Below are 13756 nucleotides of genomic sequence, written 5' to 3'. Positions count from 1 at the left end.
AGGAAAACTGCCGGCCCTTGCTAGGTGCGAGCCTGCTCCTCTAGCCTTGATAGGGGCCTGTGGGCCGTGCTGGAACGAATACCCATCGCTGGAGGTGGAATTATAACAGCGCAGATAGCGCAACCACCGCAACCTGACTCATGAGACCGACAGGGGTGATTGTTGAATGCCGATCTCACGCTTGCTTGCGATCGAAACAACCTTCGCTCCTTGCAGCCGTGCACAGGGTTCCGTATGGTGTGGTGAGCACCCCACAACGTCTAAGGAAGCAGCCAGACCCTGAAAAGGAGGAGGAAGCGAGAACGCCGAGAAGATGAACAGGCATGGGCGCAAGCAGGTCGCTGCAGGGTAGGCTGTGCTGTCTAGGTGAAAGTTAGCCTTGAGTTGCACTCGTAGAGAATTCATGCTTCAAGACACTAGGTTGGGGTGCGCCCTGGCCCTGTTGCATAGTTTGCAAATGCGCGGGTGCAATCAACAGTGCCGCTGAGCATCACGACACTCGGTATCTGTACGAATATAAGTTGGTGATTACTCAAGCCACCGGAATCGCGCACGGACTAACCCCAGAATGTGCTGTTTTTAACGCTCTTGATACAATCGTTGTTGAATTTTGTTTCCAGGTCGGATTAAAGGCTGGAAATTCGGCAAGGCTGATTATTGTCTCTTTCGACTGGAACCTTCACGTCAACAGGTTCATTTTCTCCAATATGAGTCAAGACATGGTTGCACAGCAGGAGAAAGGGGACCCAAAGACGTTCCAGGGTCTCAGGCTGCATCGAGTGATTGGACAGGGGAAGCTGGATGGCTCTCTTCCGGGGTGATGGACAGGCCGTTAAGCGACTGATGCCGGCGTTAACCAGGGTCTGTTGAAAGGTCGAAACAAGAACATCTTATGGAGGGGTGTTTCGGAGTACCCTGTTCTGGCTAACAAGCCGGATGCGTTTAGGCGAGTGTACGAATAGTCAGTGGGTGGGTGAGTGGATTGCAAGTGGTGAGATGTAGAGGTAGTCGCAGTAGTAGACGAAAAGGAAGCGAAGGAAAGTCATGAGATGGGAAGGGAGCAGAATTGTGGACAGGTACTTCTTGACTGTTTTGATTGACTTGATAGGCGTAGATTCAAGGCTGTTAATTGAACTGATATGAGCGCCGATGGTGGTGGTGAAAGGTCATTGTCAAGTTCAGTTGCAGTAGTTGTAGGTGCAGTTTCCTATTGGCGTCATTTCCATCCCCAGCATCATCGTGGCTCCTTCCGATTAATCTCCATCATTTCATCTCCATCTCCAACTTCATCGTCCCTTGCATCTTTGACCTTTGACCTCACACCTCTCTGCACATCTGCAAATCCCACCTCTCACACCTCAGCACGACTCCTACCTGCGTTCGTCCAGGGCCTCGTTCTATCGTCGATCAAGAGATCTACTGATCTACTTCCACCGCCAATTCCACATCCGCCCGCCATCCGGCCACGTTGTTCCCCAACAGTCCAATAGTCACTTCTTGGATTGATTTGCCTGCCGATTGGGCTCGCATGAAAGCTATCAGCCTATCTGGACCATGAATTGATCAATTGCATTCAACTCCACCACAGACATTGCGACTCTAACCTCTGATCCGGCCATCGAGCAGGGGCAGAACAAGTCTACCTGCATATTAGTATTGGCTCCGAACAACATCGCTTCCTCATACCTTGCCACTAAACTTGCCAATCTTGTCCCATACTGCTGATGTGAATTGGCTGGCTGCGGATCATACCCTCTCTGGCTTGCTTCACTTCACCGACACAGTCGGATGCACTCAGCCTGCCAGATCGTCTCCTGATCCGTTGCTGCCGTACCGATGATAAAGTTCTCCAGGCACGACAATTCCGATAGCCTTTCACAACGCAATGTTTGAGTTGGATTGATGCTACCACCTTTACACCAAGTTTCGGCTCTCACCTCTGTTCCGGATTCAAACAGGAAACGCAGCTCACGAGAGATCTGACAAACGCCCATCTGCAGGGCGCTGGCAGACCTGAGCCTCGAAGTACCAAATATCATCAACCACAAGACATGCTATTTGGCTCATACAGGCCTCCAAGTCACAGTCATTACGGATCTTACACAGCCTATCACCACCAGCCCGTCCAAAACCGACTACACTGCTACAAGCCTCCGTACGGGAAAGTTACGAATCAGACGCAGTTCAATTCATTCCAGAACCACGGATACCATACGCCACCCACGTCTATACACACTACTTCACCCATGGCTACCCCGGATGCCGATGAAATGGAGCAGTTCCAACGACTCTCTGACCAATATCAAGCCAACCTTCCTGCACGTCTCCCTTCAACAAAAAGCACGAATCATCGCTAACATGGTTGTAGGGGCACCTGGTTGGGAACAAGAAACCCTTGTCCGAGCTGGTCACGGAATATGCCCAGGCAGATGAGACCTATGTGGTCAAAACAACAGTATGCAACCTCTACCTACATCGGGGTTAGCTGACAAAACCTATAGGCTCTTGCAGTGACGCATTCCACATATCGTCCAATCAAAGGTGATGGTCAATGCGGATGGCGTGGTAGGCAGCTGCCTTACTCCCAGGGATACCTCAGCTGATGATTGCTTGATGCAGGTGCTGTCTTCGGATATTTCGAAATACTGCTAGGCTCTGGAGATCTTGGTCTTATCACCCAGGAACATGTTCGGCTGCAGAGCTTCGAGCAGACAATGCGAGCCGTCGGCATAGATTACGATATTGTTATCGACATGTTCGATTATACCTGGGAATTGTTTGATGCTATCAAGTCAGCCATTGAACATGGGAACAAGAACGAAGCTGTCCTCCTGGAATGCATGAACGACCAAGGAAGATCAGATTCCATTGTCTATCATTTCAAGGTATGGACGGCATAGGCTCGCAGAAATTTCCTTGCTGATGGAGGTCAGATGATGACTAGCGCATTCATGCGAATCCAGTCAGACCGATACGAAGCTTTCCTCGAGATGCCAGTCGCCAGTTACTGCGAAAGCAGGATTGACCCTGCCAATCAGGAGATTGATCATATCGGCCTACAGGCGCTGACTGATGCTGTCATTGCACCGGCCTACATCGGCCTTGAGGTCTCATATCTGGACCGGAGCATTGGCGACGAAGTAACTCCGCATCCTTTTGTCCTGGATTCCCAGGGGTGGCCCACCATCCGCCTGATTTATCGACCGTAAGTATTTCGGAAACCTGCCCCTTGACAGATGATATGGCTAAGCATGAGAACAGAGGACATTACGATATCATCTATAAAGATGATGGACCCATCCAAGTCTTATTACAGACTGAGACCCCTCAATACGTGATGCCTTTCCATAACGACGTCTTCAGAGGCGATGAGGATGCCCTGAACATGCACTCATTCATGTTTCCAAATGCCAACATTGTGCCTTCGCAAACCTTGCCTGGATCAGCGCCTTCTCCCATGCACTCATACCCCCAGGCTTTTCAGAATCCTCAGCCTGCAATATTCGACGCACAAGCGACGACTATGCAGAATTCATATTTCCCTCCCGTGGCGCACATGACCTCTCAGCAGCTGCCGCAGCCACAGCACCAAACTCCACCACTGCCTGTTCGGTCGCTGTCAATGCCTCATCTTAGCCACTCCTGCTCACTGGCTCCTTCACTTCCCGCGACTTCTCCCTCGACTCTATCACCGTCAACGCCCACAGTGCTTACACCCGTTTCGGGCGGGCACAATATGCATAAGCCACATGAATACCAGATCAGATACAACACGAATTGCTATCAGTACAATGCCCAGCGTCAACAAAGTCTTCCTTTGGATCCTGGTTCGTTTGGAAGGTATGTTTGCCGTGCTTTTGTCTCCTACAATGTTTTTACTCCCCTGTGGACCAAATTTTACTGACTCGATTCTCCATCCAGTTCTGCCTCAAGTCCAGCTCACTTCGCGAATGCCGACTTTCAACCTGAGTTATGGAATGCAGAAGAAGAGTACGGGAAACGAGATTGATTCTTCCATGATAGCAATTACTATAAGGTTGACGGTGGCATTTACCTCAAGTTTGGCAAAACCATGCAACGAACGATGCGGCCATGCGATGTCGCTGACGAGCACTCAAACAGCAGATGGACTGGGCGAGGGGATGAAGAAGTCACCATTTGCGTGATGAATCCTGGAAAGCAGGTGTCTCCTATATCATGGTTTTCTTTACTGCACCTCGGAGGCTGCTACTGAATGCACGTCTTCCTTTCACACAATTCAGACATTAGCGGCACGCCACAGTCACCAGCCGCGTTGTGGTCTCTGAAGTTATTTCACTGGGGCTGGCCGACTGTTACCATATGTTTCTGTCCTTAGTGACGGGCGTCATAGAAAGGAAAAATTACGAGTCTTTTTCACCCAGGGTGCGGAATTACCAGAATAAATGCAGCAGTCATTCCCTCCAAGGAGTGGGATCAAGGTGCGAGGCACGAATCGAAGAGGCATGACACAGTATGAGACAATGAAATCCACTTTGAACAATAACACTCTCCCACATCCATCCCGTCTTAACGCCCGTTATATCGCTTCGAAGTTGATCCTTGAATTCTCTACACGATGAGCCTGTTTCCAGGAAACGTGGCACAGTGTGCTTGTTTTAGACCTCGAGTTCAGGTACATATTGTTTCTCGATACGTGATAGCAGGCTACTACTCAGTGTGTGAGAGTATATCCTCTTCCTGGAGGCGATATACACCGTCTACGCCCTCTTTCCCATCACGCTTCATCTTCTTCAGACCTCGCGCAACCTCGCGGGCGAGGACGTCGGCCACGGCCTCAAGTGAGATCCCGTCACTGTCTTTCCGGTCTCCTTCTCGCGCAAGCCATGTCACGCTTTTCCCTTCCAATCCGCAGGCGACAATCCTGCTGAAGCCCCATGACAGATAGCCTTGGGTATGTGCAGAGTACGAGGCAGATTGTGTTTGAGCGGGCGTGAAGTCGTAGACTTTTCCCGACGAAGGGAACGTGGCGTCAAAGACGTTCAATCCTATCCCGTGGGACGTTATGCCGCGCGAAACCTGCACGCCGATCGCGCAGATTTTATGGTCACTTTGGTTTTGGCCCTCTTGGTCGTCTTGTGTCTGTTCGTATCCAGCTGGGATCGAAGGCTGCTTGATCCACACCCCTGGATCATCCGTCCTTGTAGTCTGCACGCCCCACGCCAGGCATGTGCGCATGACGCTCTCTTCCAGCAGCTTCACCCAGCATCGCGCCGTGATGCCATGCCGGCGTAGATCGGCAACGATGTAACCTGTTAATTGCCCTGGGGCATGGTACGTGAGCAGGCCACCACGGGGCGAGGCGTAGAATGTCGCTAGGCCATTGGACGTCAGGAAATCTTGTTGCGTGGAGGAGATCGGGTTGGTTTGCAGGTGTCGCCGTCCGACGGTGTAGGTTGGATGTGTGGAGAATGTAAGGAGGATTGGATCGGGTGGGGACAGGGTGGACGTCGTTGATGTTCCCGTTGTGGTGTTTGCAGCTGGGTCTGACCCTCGCTGTCGAGTTTCTGCTACCTCGGTCAAGGTGTCGCTGACATTGGGCTCTTGCTTTGCCGACGCATTGCCGGAGTCTGAGGCGCTGTTCGCGTCCTCATCCTGAACGCGCTTAGTGTTGATGCCCGCCTGACTACCAGCGCGGATCGAGTCTTTGTATTGGAAGTGTCGTTCGACTAGTGCACTCTGCAGCTCGAGCGAGTGCGTATATGGTATCAGGCGCGGAATGTGCAGGTGGGCTAGGCGCATGGCATTATCGTGGGAGCATGGCTGTTTGGAGGACTGGTGGCGACGATATATCGCGCGCTGAGGTCCAAGGTCGGCGGAACAAGAAGCAGCAAGATCAAGATGAAAGACCGAGGTACGGATAAGCCCGGAAAGTGCCTGATAGCAGCGCTATGCATGCGGTCGTCATAAAGTTTTTATTTTCCAGTTAAGCCTTATGGGTCGCACCTTCTCTAGATAGGGCACTGTTGTACCGTCAGAGGAATCGGTTCTCGTATAGGCAGCGTATGGTATTGGTAACTATGTAGGAGGAGTGTCAGACGTAGATAAGGGTCTGTGAGTAACTAAGCTAAATGGGGAAAGCGCGGTCAAGGCCCAACAGCACCCATGGCTAGTTTCGGATCACTACCCAAGAATTCGTGTGCCGATTGCAGATGATGCTTGAGTCTCCTTGCTTACTTTCGCCCGTTGCTTGGTGGAATTCTGTTTACGGGAAAAGGTCAAGTACTGGGTGGGGCTTCCCCGCCTCAGACACCAAAGGCATACGGCAAAAGAGCGCGATATAGTCTTGTAGGGCCCTGGGGAGCTTCCAACTTGTACGAGTAGCCCTTGACGAGTATCTCCCGTTTCGGGCGTTTGCAGAGGTCGACTAGGGATGCTTGACAAGCTTCGCCTCTATGTGGTCATACAGTATGTGCCCCTCGTTGCAGCCCTGCAGCTAGCTACTATCAGAAAACACTGTTCAACTTCGTCGACTAGCACATGGCAGAAATGTCTATGACCACGGGGAGCATAACCTCGGCTTGAAACAGAGGTATATCGAGGCAAAATTCACCTAAATGTTCGTTTCTCCAGGCGATGGGCATTAGACTGAAAGTCTTCTTCTTCCGGGTGAGAACGCCTCGTCTCGTCCAGGGGCAGCCTTACCTGTCGTCCAAGCGCATGCAGCTGATCCCTTGCAACATCCAATCATTTCACTTCGATGAGGGATATCCTCCTGGACCCCGTTTTATAACTGCTGAGCATTATAGTTGCTCTTGTTCGCAAGACATTGATACAGAGTCCTGGCTGCGAAACGAACACACGTCTCATACCAACAATGGAACAACATAGCCCGTCGGCAGAAGACCAACTCTCAGAGGAGCGCAATGCTTCAGTGACGAGTGATTCGACTTTGGAGACAAAGACGACCGAGGCCGAACCCAGTCAGATTGAATCTCGACCACGATCAGCCAGCCACGCAGCCTTGAGCGAGGTGAGTAGTCCGGGCTTGACTGTTCCATACCCTTTGCTCCATATTCATGTCCCCCAGATCCAGCCCATACTCGCGACTTGACTGACACGAATCTCCGGTCTTCCGGAGCATCTAGTACTACAAGTACCTCACTCGGTGTTTGAAAGAAGGAGATGGAGCTCAAGAAGTCGAGGGCAATGAGCAACGTGAATCACAGGGAGTCCAGACACCGAATGAGCACTAGAGAAGATGGAGTCAAGAATAGTGAGTGCCTGTCGAGGATGCCCGTCTGGTATGTCTTGTAGGTGCTGAGGCAAAGCTAGCCAGTGTTCCATGCATGGAAATCTTGAGTGCACGGATGGCGCACTCGGGCGTAACTCTCACGAGAAGGTCGTCGGTTTCTGTGGACAACCTCAACCATACTGACCATGTCGTTCAAAAATACTCTGCGGCATCGATGTCGCGATACCTTCTCCTTTGCCCTTGCTTCCTATGATCATCTGAAGACGTGGACAAGCTGCTGCACCCATCATACTCCCCCTCCACGAAAGGCCCGTCTGCTGGTTCGACTCCTTGTCCTCTTTCGAATATGTCAACGTGCCTGGCCTTGTCTATCTCGTTGCTAGCTCTCCAACCATATATGACTTCAGGGTTGTCCAGCGCTTCGACGATATGCTCGCCTCGGAGCAAACAGCCCCTGTCACCCATTTTGTTCAACAGTGAGTGATAGACCTTCGCAATGGCAAGATGGCTATCATCTTTGATGATAGCTTTGTTCGCCCAGATTATGACCAGAACGAGCGTGACAAAGTGTATGAATGGTATCACACCCAAAATTGATCCTGCGAACCTCCACGTCACCTGAAGGACCTGAGCAGGAATGGGTTGCTCTCCACCAGTGACATTAATTCTCTTTCCGTCGCTTTCGTCGGAGTCCAGATAGGAAACTGTGCCCATAGTGAAAGTAGATATTGTATCGGCCATATCGTCGGCGCCTGGTGTTACTTGGAAGCCAAAGTCCGAATTGTTGCCATACAGCCAATACTCCTCAAGACCTCCATCCGGCGACGCAACCGGGGCGATATCGTTCCACCCGATCGCCCCGGCGAGCATGCGGGCCACAAGGTCCGAGACCAGATATTGTGATGTGAGGTTGGCGCCGTTTTTGAGGGCGACCTGGGAGACAGTATTGTTGCAGGTGAAATAGATCCCGGCAAATACGTCCCAATACTCCGAGTATGCTTGGAATGCATCCAGATCAACACATCGTTGACCACAAGTCGAGTTCATCTTGGGCATGACGAGCAGGCCACCCGAACCCGGGACTTCAGGCAACGACTGGTTGACATTCTTGACACCATCGTTGTAAATCACGTACGAAAGATTGCCGTATTGGCCTTCAGTCACGGTATAGTTGGCGCAATAAGCCTGTACGTCAATATATCGTGATGAGATGTCGCCTACCAGGAAATCCTTTGGGTTTTCATCTTGGAAGAAATACCGGGTGTATCCGCTGTTATCGCTGAAATAGCTGTTTTCGTACACCTCGGTGCCGTTCAAGCTGATCGTAAGACCGGTGGTATCGCCTCGAATTCCCTCCTCATGGACATTGCTGAGATCGTAAAGATAGTACCCCGTCGACAGTGCATTCAAATCCAGAATACTGACGTTTCCGTGCTTATAGAGTATGTCATCCGGAGAGGTATTGAGGTTATAGTTTAAACCAATGATGCTATGTGACTCATCAGAAAGCTGTATCTGTAAGATTGGAAGCATATCGAAACACTCGTGCTTCAATGGCACAGTCTTTCGAGTGGAGCAATACTCACCCCACAAGGATAGTGACCGCCAGGTGAACTAGCAGCCAAAGGAAACAGAATATCTGTGTTCTCGATGGCAGGTGCTTGTATCTGTGGTTCCGAGCCTTCAACAAAAGTTGCACGACATTCCATAGCGAGTCACACCCCATGACGAGATCGAAGGTTTCGAGCGGCCGATAGCATACCGCCAACATACGCCAGCGGAGGAGTTTTGCGTAGCTCCTGAGAGATGCGGCCAGATTGACACCTAGGAGAAGCGAGTTCCCTGTTGTTAAGGCATTGAACACTCTTCGTTGAGTCTTGTCAATGGTGGGTTTCTTGGAGTAGCCATACAGGATCCCAAAGTAAGCTACACAAAGGATGAGTGTGTTGACCCATTCCCCAATGGTCAAGCGCAGTAGACGCCTTCGTTGGGTTTTGTAGCGGTACTCTCTCGTTGTTCTCTTCTCATCCTTTTCGAACAATTCGTGGAGTGACGGCTGGAACGACCCTTGCATGCGCTCCCTATATGCAGTCAAGGAAGAATTTCTGTGTCCTTTTTGCAATGCAGGCCGCACATTTTGAGGTTCGCTCTCTGAAGAAATTGTCAGGAAGTCAGCCGCAGCAGACCAGAGTACTTACTGGTACGTCGAGATGCAAGAGGCTGTGTGATAACATGAATCTCAGATTCATGCGCAGGTGCTGGAGGAGACCCCGGATCTGGCTCGGATTCGTGGGCTGGCTGGTGTAATGGGGATAGAGGTTCCAGCGTCTCCTCTAACGGCGTGATCTGTATCCCTGGTGGTAAGGAGTCCGCGAGCTTCACCGGGTCGCGTGCTTCGCTGTGAGAACCCTCGTCTCTGTTTGGAATACGGGAGTATTGTCCAAATGCATCCGTGGCCATGTCGGGCAATCACAATGAGATATACTGCTGGTTGTGACTTCCTCGTAGCGACGTGCACGATGTTCGCAGAAAGGAAACATGAAGACAGGCCGAAAGTGATGGCCATAATGCTGGAGACATATATTGCACTTAATACTGGAAATTCCAACGTATTGGACCCCATGTGTAGCGTGTAAGAAGTCAGTCTGGACAAGGGTCATATCGTGGACATGACCATCTGGCCGCGACATGCATGGCCGTTAGGGTCATTAGGCGAGGCTCGAGGGACTTCACTGCAATCAATCATGTGGCGCACTCCGTGTTATTGGTGGACTGGTGTGATAGCGCCGGCCGAATAGTCCTACTTAATTTTGACTCACCTGGAAATGGAAGCTCTCGTATGCAGAAGTGTAAGGGCGGTTTCACATAGCCGTGTCACCGTCTGGGGGGCCTAAATGTTAGTGAGAAGTAAATGCCTATTCTGTGTAGGGCGTTACAGGGGTCTGGGATTTTGGCCAGCGGGAAATGTGCGTCCTTGCAGTCACTCATCGTTCTGGCTCAACCATCAGGCTGACCAATGCCGTTGCCCAGTGACCGAAGTTGGAGCAGAGCCAGGAAACCGGTGTCTAAATGAGTGGTAAGTTATCGAGAGCAGGCAGATTCAAAGCGGAAGCTGACAGGTCATAAAGATCTCCCGACTGTCGGCATCGTGCTGCTATCGTGCTGCTGTGCATACAAAATAGTGTTATGGCTGGAAATGTCGATACCGCATACTCATCAACCCAATACGACGTGAAAACCCTTACAAGGATATGTTTGTGATGACTGAACCGTGTTTCTCAAGCATAGACGTTGGCCGATCAGGCCGAAGAAGTCGAAGATGCAGCTTGTGTAGAAACAGCAATGACTTTTCGTGCCCAGCGGACTAGATTAACGGTACTGGGGTTAATCGAGCCTCAGGTCCCAATAACCCTGCAGGGGGCCGAGCCTTTGGGCCGGTCCGATGGGAATGGTCAATGTTTATTTTGAGCTCGTAACACTGACTGTAGATGGCATTCTCGACAAGATCTGGAGCACTGTTAATCGTGTATGACCTCTTGACGGTCAAGCCTGCACCTGAATAGAACTATGTCTGCTTTGGCACGAAGCGTATAACCTTGCAACCCGGCACCAGATGACTGTAGCACGGTTCAATGCTTGGCTGTAACACCACAGTAGACTCGGCGATTACAAGAGCAGGCCTCACGCTGCGAAAATGCTTATAGGTCGTGCGACGACGGTGGGATCGAGGCTAAGTAGACCTGTCTGTCTGGGGCTGAACAGCAGACGGCTCAGGCCTAGCAGATCCAGACGTCGGTCTTTCATAGGTGGACCAATGCGTCATTCAACTTGCCACGAACCCATCAGTGAACATTTGATATCAGTTCTCGGGTAGCACTGTCAAGTGAGATGTCGTAGCAAAGTGTGTTCGAGTCTTCAAGGGAAATGTACTTCTGAAACAGAAGTTGACAGCACAGGCACAAAGGTAAAGAAAGCGCAAAGAACTAAATGGTCCGCAGTGACGCCGCGCATCGGCGGATCATCTGAGCCACCAATTGCAGACATTCTTCTCCGCATTCTGCTCCAGAAACATGAGCGTCGGGAACGGCGCTCTATGCTTGCTTGTTGGGTCGACAATAATATCATCTGTGTCAACCTTCGTCTCTGTTCCGGACGGAGGCCCTGTCGGCCTCGATCGCCTGCAGTACGATGGTGCATTCCAGACTCTCCCCGTCCGTATCTCGCCGGTTACTACGAAGCCTTGTGAGGAACCCAGGCGTTGACTTCTTCTATTCCAAACCTCCTCGATCAAGATCCTTTGCACATAAACCCTCGCTGCTGCTGGTGGCTCGACCCATACCCCGACCACAACTACCATTCCTTCATCCAGTTTCTCGAACGAACGTTGTTCAAGCACAGATTGGACGATTCATCTCGACGGAACGAAAGCAGCGATGGAAAGCCCAATTTTGGCAGCAACTGCGTTTCCATGCCTACCTTTGGCCGTCACTCTTACTCGCCACCATTTTGACAATGGGTATACAACAAGTCAAGTTCGAACGAGACTATCCTACTCCTCGAGATTGGTCGTTCTGGAGCAGGTGGCTGCTGCGAAATGCCAAATTCACTGAATTCAGTGACGATGCCAAACTCCAGCAGGTTCTGACAGACTGGGCCAGGGCCGGACGTTACTACCTGGATGTACTAGCAAGACTGGAGAGCGAAGACCAGGATGGGAAATTTCTCATGCCTACAGAAGCAAGCGGGACGTATGCGGACAGCCTAGGAATAGCCGGGTATGACATAAGTGCGAAAAGTGAGCAGTGGCGGCGAGGGTATCACGATACGCTCATGGGCGCCGGACGCGTGGCAGAGAACCTGGATGGGATGTGTAGGAGGATAAGAGAGGTCAGTGGACGTGTATACCCAAGAGAGAGTATACCAGGACCCGACAATCCCAGGCCGAAGCCACTGCCGTGGGATAAGAAGAAGGGACACGAAAAAGCACCTACCGCGGAGGAGGTTGAAGATGCTTTCCCAGCGCCAGAGATGTTCTACATGAAGGTGCTGACAACAGACGGGTTCGACACAAGACAACGACTGGAAGCGGCTTTGGCATACGCCGACTGGTGTGATTTTAGGGGCCTGAATGAGACCGCCGAAGACACTTACCAATGGGCTATGGATATCGCTCAATCAGGTCTACGAAACGGAAGCACATCTGTTGTCGATACGAAGACTGGCATGATCGTGAAAGGAAAAGAAGACGAAGTCACCGAGAATATTCTCAATGTATGCACTTCCTATGCTGTCCATCATGCCAAAGCTGGAAACGTCAAGCAAGCATTGCCTGTTTTCCTAAGCGTATTGCGAGCTCGAAAGAACCTGCCCCCTTCGCCTTATGGCGTCACGGGAACACCCAGACAGAACAACGAGGACGAAGGATGGTGGTCATATCTCTATGCACTCAAAGATATGCTCATTGACAAGCCCTATCCTTCAGCACCTCCAGACGGCAATGAACGACCTTATCACACGTTGAAGGAAGCTTGTGAAGAAGTGGGTCTGATGACTTACATTGGAGAGATTCTCTTTGCAACGAGTGATAGCGAAAGAGAGAAAGGTCTAAGCTGGACACGGGACAGTGTTGAAGCTGCTGAAGCCGTCATGTGGGTGATGGAGGAACAAAAGGAGGAAGATGGCAAGGAACGATGCCGTGAGTGTCTGGAAACAGGCCTAGAGAACTGGAAAGACATGTCTCGACAGATGGCTCGTCTAGCAGCAAAGAAAGAACAGGATATCGCAAGCGGATCAGGGTTCTTGGGACTCGGCCTAGGCAAAGCTTCACAGGTTGCGAAGGCTCACAAAGAGACACAGCGATGGGAGGAGGAAAATGTACAGATTGAGCTGAGACGGCAGAAGACGGTACCTCTGACACAACCCATCAAGCCTCCTGCTCAAGGACTGTTATGAAATTGAGTCACAGAAGCACCTCATGGGCATCGAATGAGGCAATGAGAATGAAGTTATGAAGCTCTCCCATGTCGAAAAGGACAGCGCATCCCTGATTCACTCCGGGTGCACGCCGTAGCTGTACAGCTTGTTGAAAACGGAGCGTGCTGCGCGGACAATGGGGTACAATCACTGGCGGTCATCACAATGACAACAGTCTCTTTGCGCTGGCGGTCGACTGATAGACAACGAGAACAGTAGCGAACGCAGCGGTGTTCGCTCGATGGCAATATGTTTGTTCACAGCGGTCGACCTCACTTCCACCTCATCACAAACAACAAGATGAAGTGTCCTCCAGGCCCACGGAGGAAGCTTTCTCCGGTCCCGGAGGAGGCTCACGATGAGCATGAGAGCGCAAGGTAAGACAACGCCATCAGTACTGTGTTGAGGTCGCTGTTGACCGTCATGTAAAGTTGGGGCGTTGCGCTAACCTGTTTGGTGGTGAACAGTTCTTCCGTCTCCGTCTCTGTCGAGCGGCGTCGCCGCTTCAACACCTTCTCTCCCTCTTCTCCTCCTCCTCCTCCTCCCTCC

General features: G+C 51.3%; 4 protein-coding genes across 4 annotated transcripts; 2 read left to right on the top strand and 2 right to left on the bottom strand.

The window, feature by feature from the left end:
- Positions 1 to 2259: 2259 nt before the first annotated feature.
- Positions 2260 to 4009, top strand: EDD37DRAFT_645792 (ubiquitin thioesterase OTUB1; the record flags this gene model as incomplete). The annotated part of the gene is made up of 7 exons (XM_062817667.1): positions 2260 to 2322; positions 2369 to 2455; positions 2502 to 2565; positions 2620 to 2885; positions 2934 to 3205; positions 3262 to 3840; positions 3922 to 4009. 7 exons carry the CDS (start codon positions 2260 to 2262, stop codon positions 4007 to 4009), a joined length of 1419 nt encoding a protein of 472 aa, XP_062675955.1.
- Positions 4010 to 4495: 486 nt separating this feature from the next.
- Positions 4496 to 6035, bottom strand: EDD37DRAFT_618522 (lipoyl transferase). The gene has a single exon (XM_062815813.1). It carries the CDS (start codon positions 5779 to 5781, stop codon positions 4690 to 4692), a length of 1092 nt encoding a protein of 363 aa, XP_062675954.1. The 5' UTR covers positions 5782 to 6035; the 3' UTR covers positions 4496 to 4689.
- Positions 6036 to 7064: 1029 nt separating this feature from the next.
- EDD37DRAFT_618520 (uncharacterized protein) lies at positions 7065 to 9385 on the bottom strand. Its single transcript, XM_062815812.1, has 2 exons — positions 8821 to 9385; positions 7065 to 8723 (listed from the first exon to the last, which is right to left on the bottom strand). Exons 1-2 carry the CDS (start codon positions 9306 to 9308, stop codon positions 7427 to 7429), a joined length of 1785 nt encoding a protein of 594 aa, XP_062675953.1. The 5' UTR covers positions 9309 to 9385; the 3' UTR covers positions 7065 to 7426.
- A 1921-nt stretch (positions 9386 to 11306) lies between these two features.
- EDD37DRAFT_81276 (uncharacterized protein) lies at positions 11307 to 13459 on the top strand. Its single transcript, XM_062820297.1, has one exon. It carries the CDS (start codon positions 11423 to 11425, stop codon positions 13184 to 13186), a length of 1764 nt encoding a protein of 587 aa, XP_062675952.1. The 5' UTR covers positions 11307 to 11422; the 3' UTR covers positions 13187 to 13459.
- The last annotated feature ends 297 nt before the right edge of the window (positions 13460 to 13756 follow it).

The sequence above is a fragment of the Exophiala viscosa genome (assembly GCF_022695815.1).
Source record: "Exophiala viscosa unplaced genomic scaffold EDD37scaffold_1, whole genome shotgun sequence".
Taxonomy (NCBI): domain Eukaryota; kingdom Fungi; phylum Ascomycota; class Eurotiomycetes; order Chaetothyriales; family Herpotrichiellaceae; genus Exophiala; species Exophiala viscosa.
The sequence above is the reverse complement of the archived record's forward strand: the minus strand, read 5'-3'. Positions and strand labels throughout refer to the sequence as shown.

Excerpts from the sequence above, each read along its gene's own strand:
- EDD37DRAFT_618520 (XM_062815812.1), bottom strand. The coding sequence starts at position 9,308 with ATGCAAGGGTCGTTCCAGCCGTCACTCCACGAATTGTTCGAAAAGGAT. Across the intron at positions 8,724-8,820 it reads GCGGTCACTATCCTTGTGGG|CATCATTGGTTTAAACTATA; the intron begins GTGAGTATTGCT and ends TGAGTCACATAG.
- EDD37DRAFT_81276 (XM_062820297.1), top strand. The coding sequence starts at position 11,423 with ATGGTGCATTCCAGACTCTCCCCGTCCGTATCTCGCCGGTTACTACGA.
- EDD37DRAFT_618522 (XM_062815813.1), bottom strand. The coding sequence starts at position 5,781 with ATGCGCCTAGCCCACCTGCACATTCCGCGCCTGATACCATATACGCAC.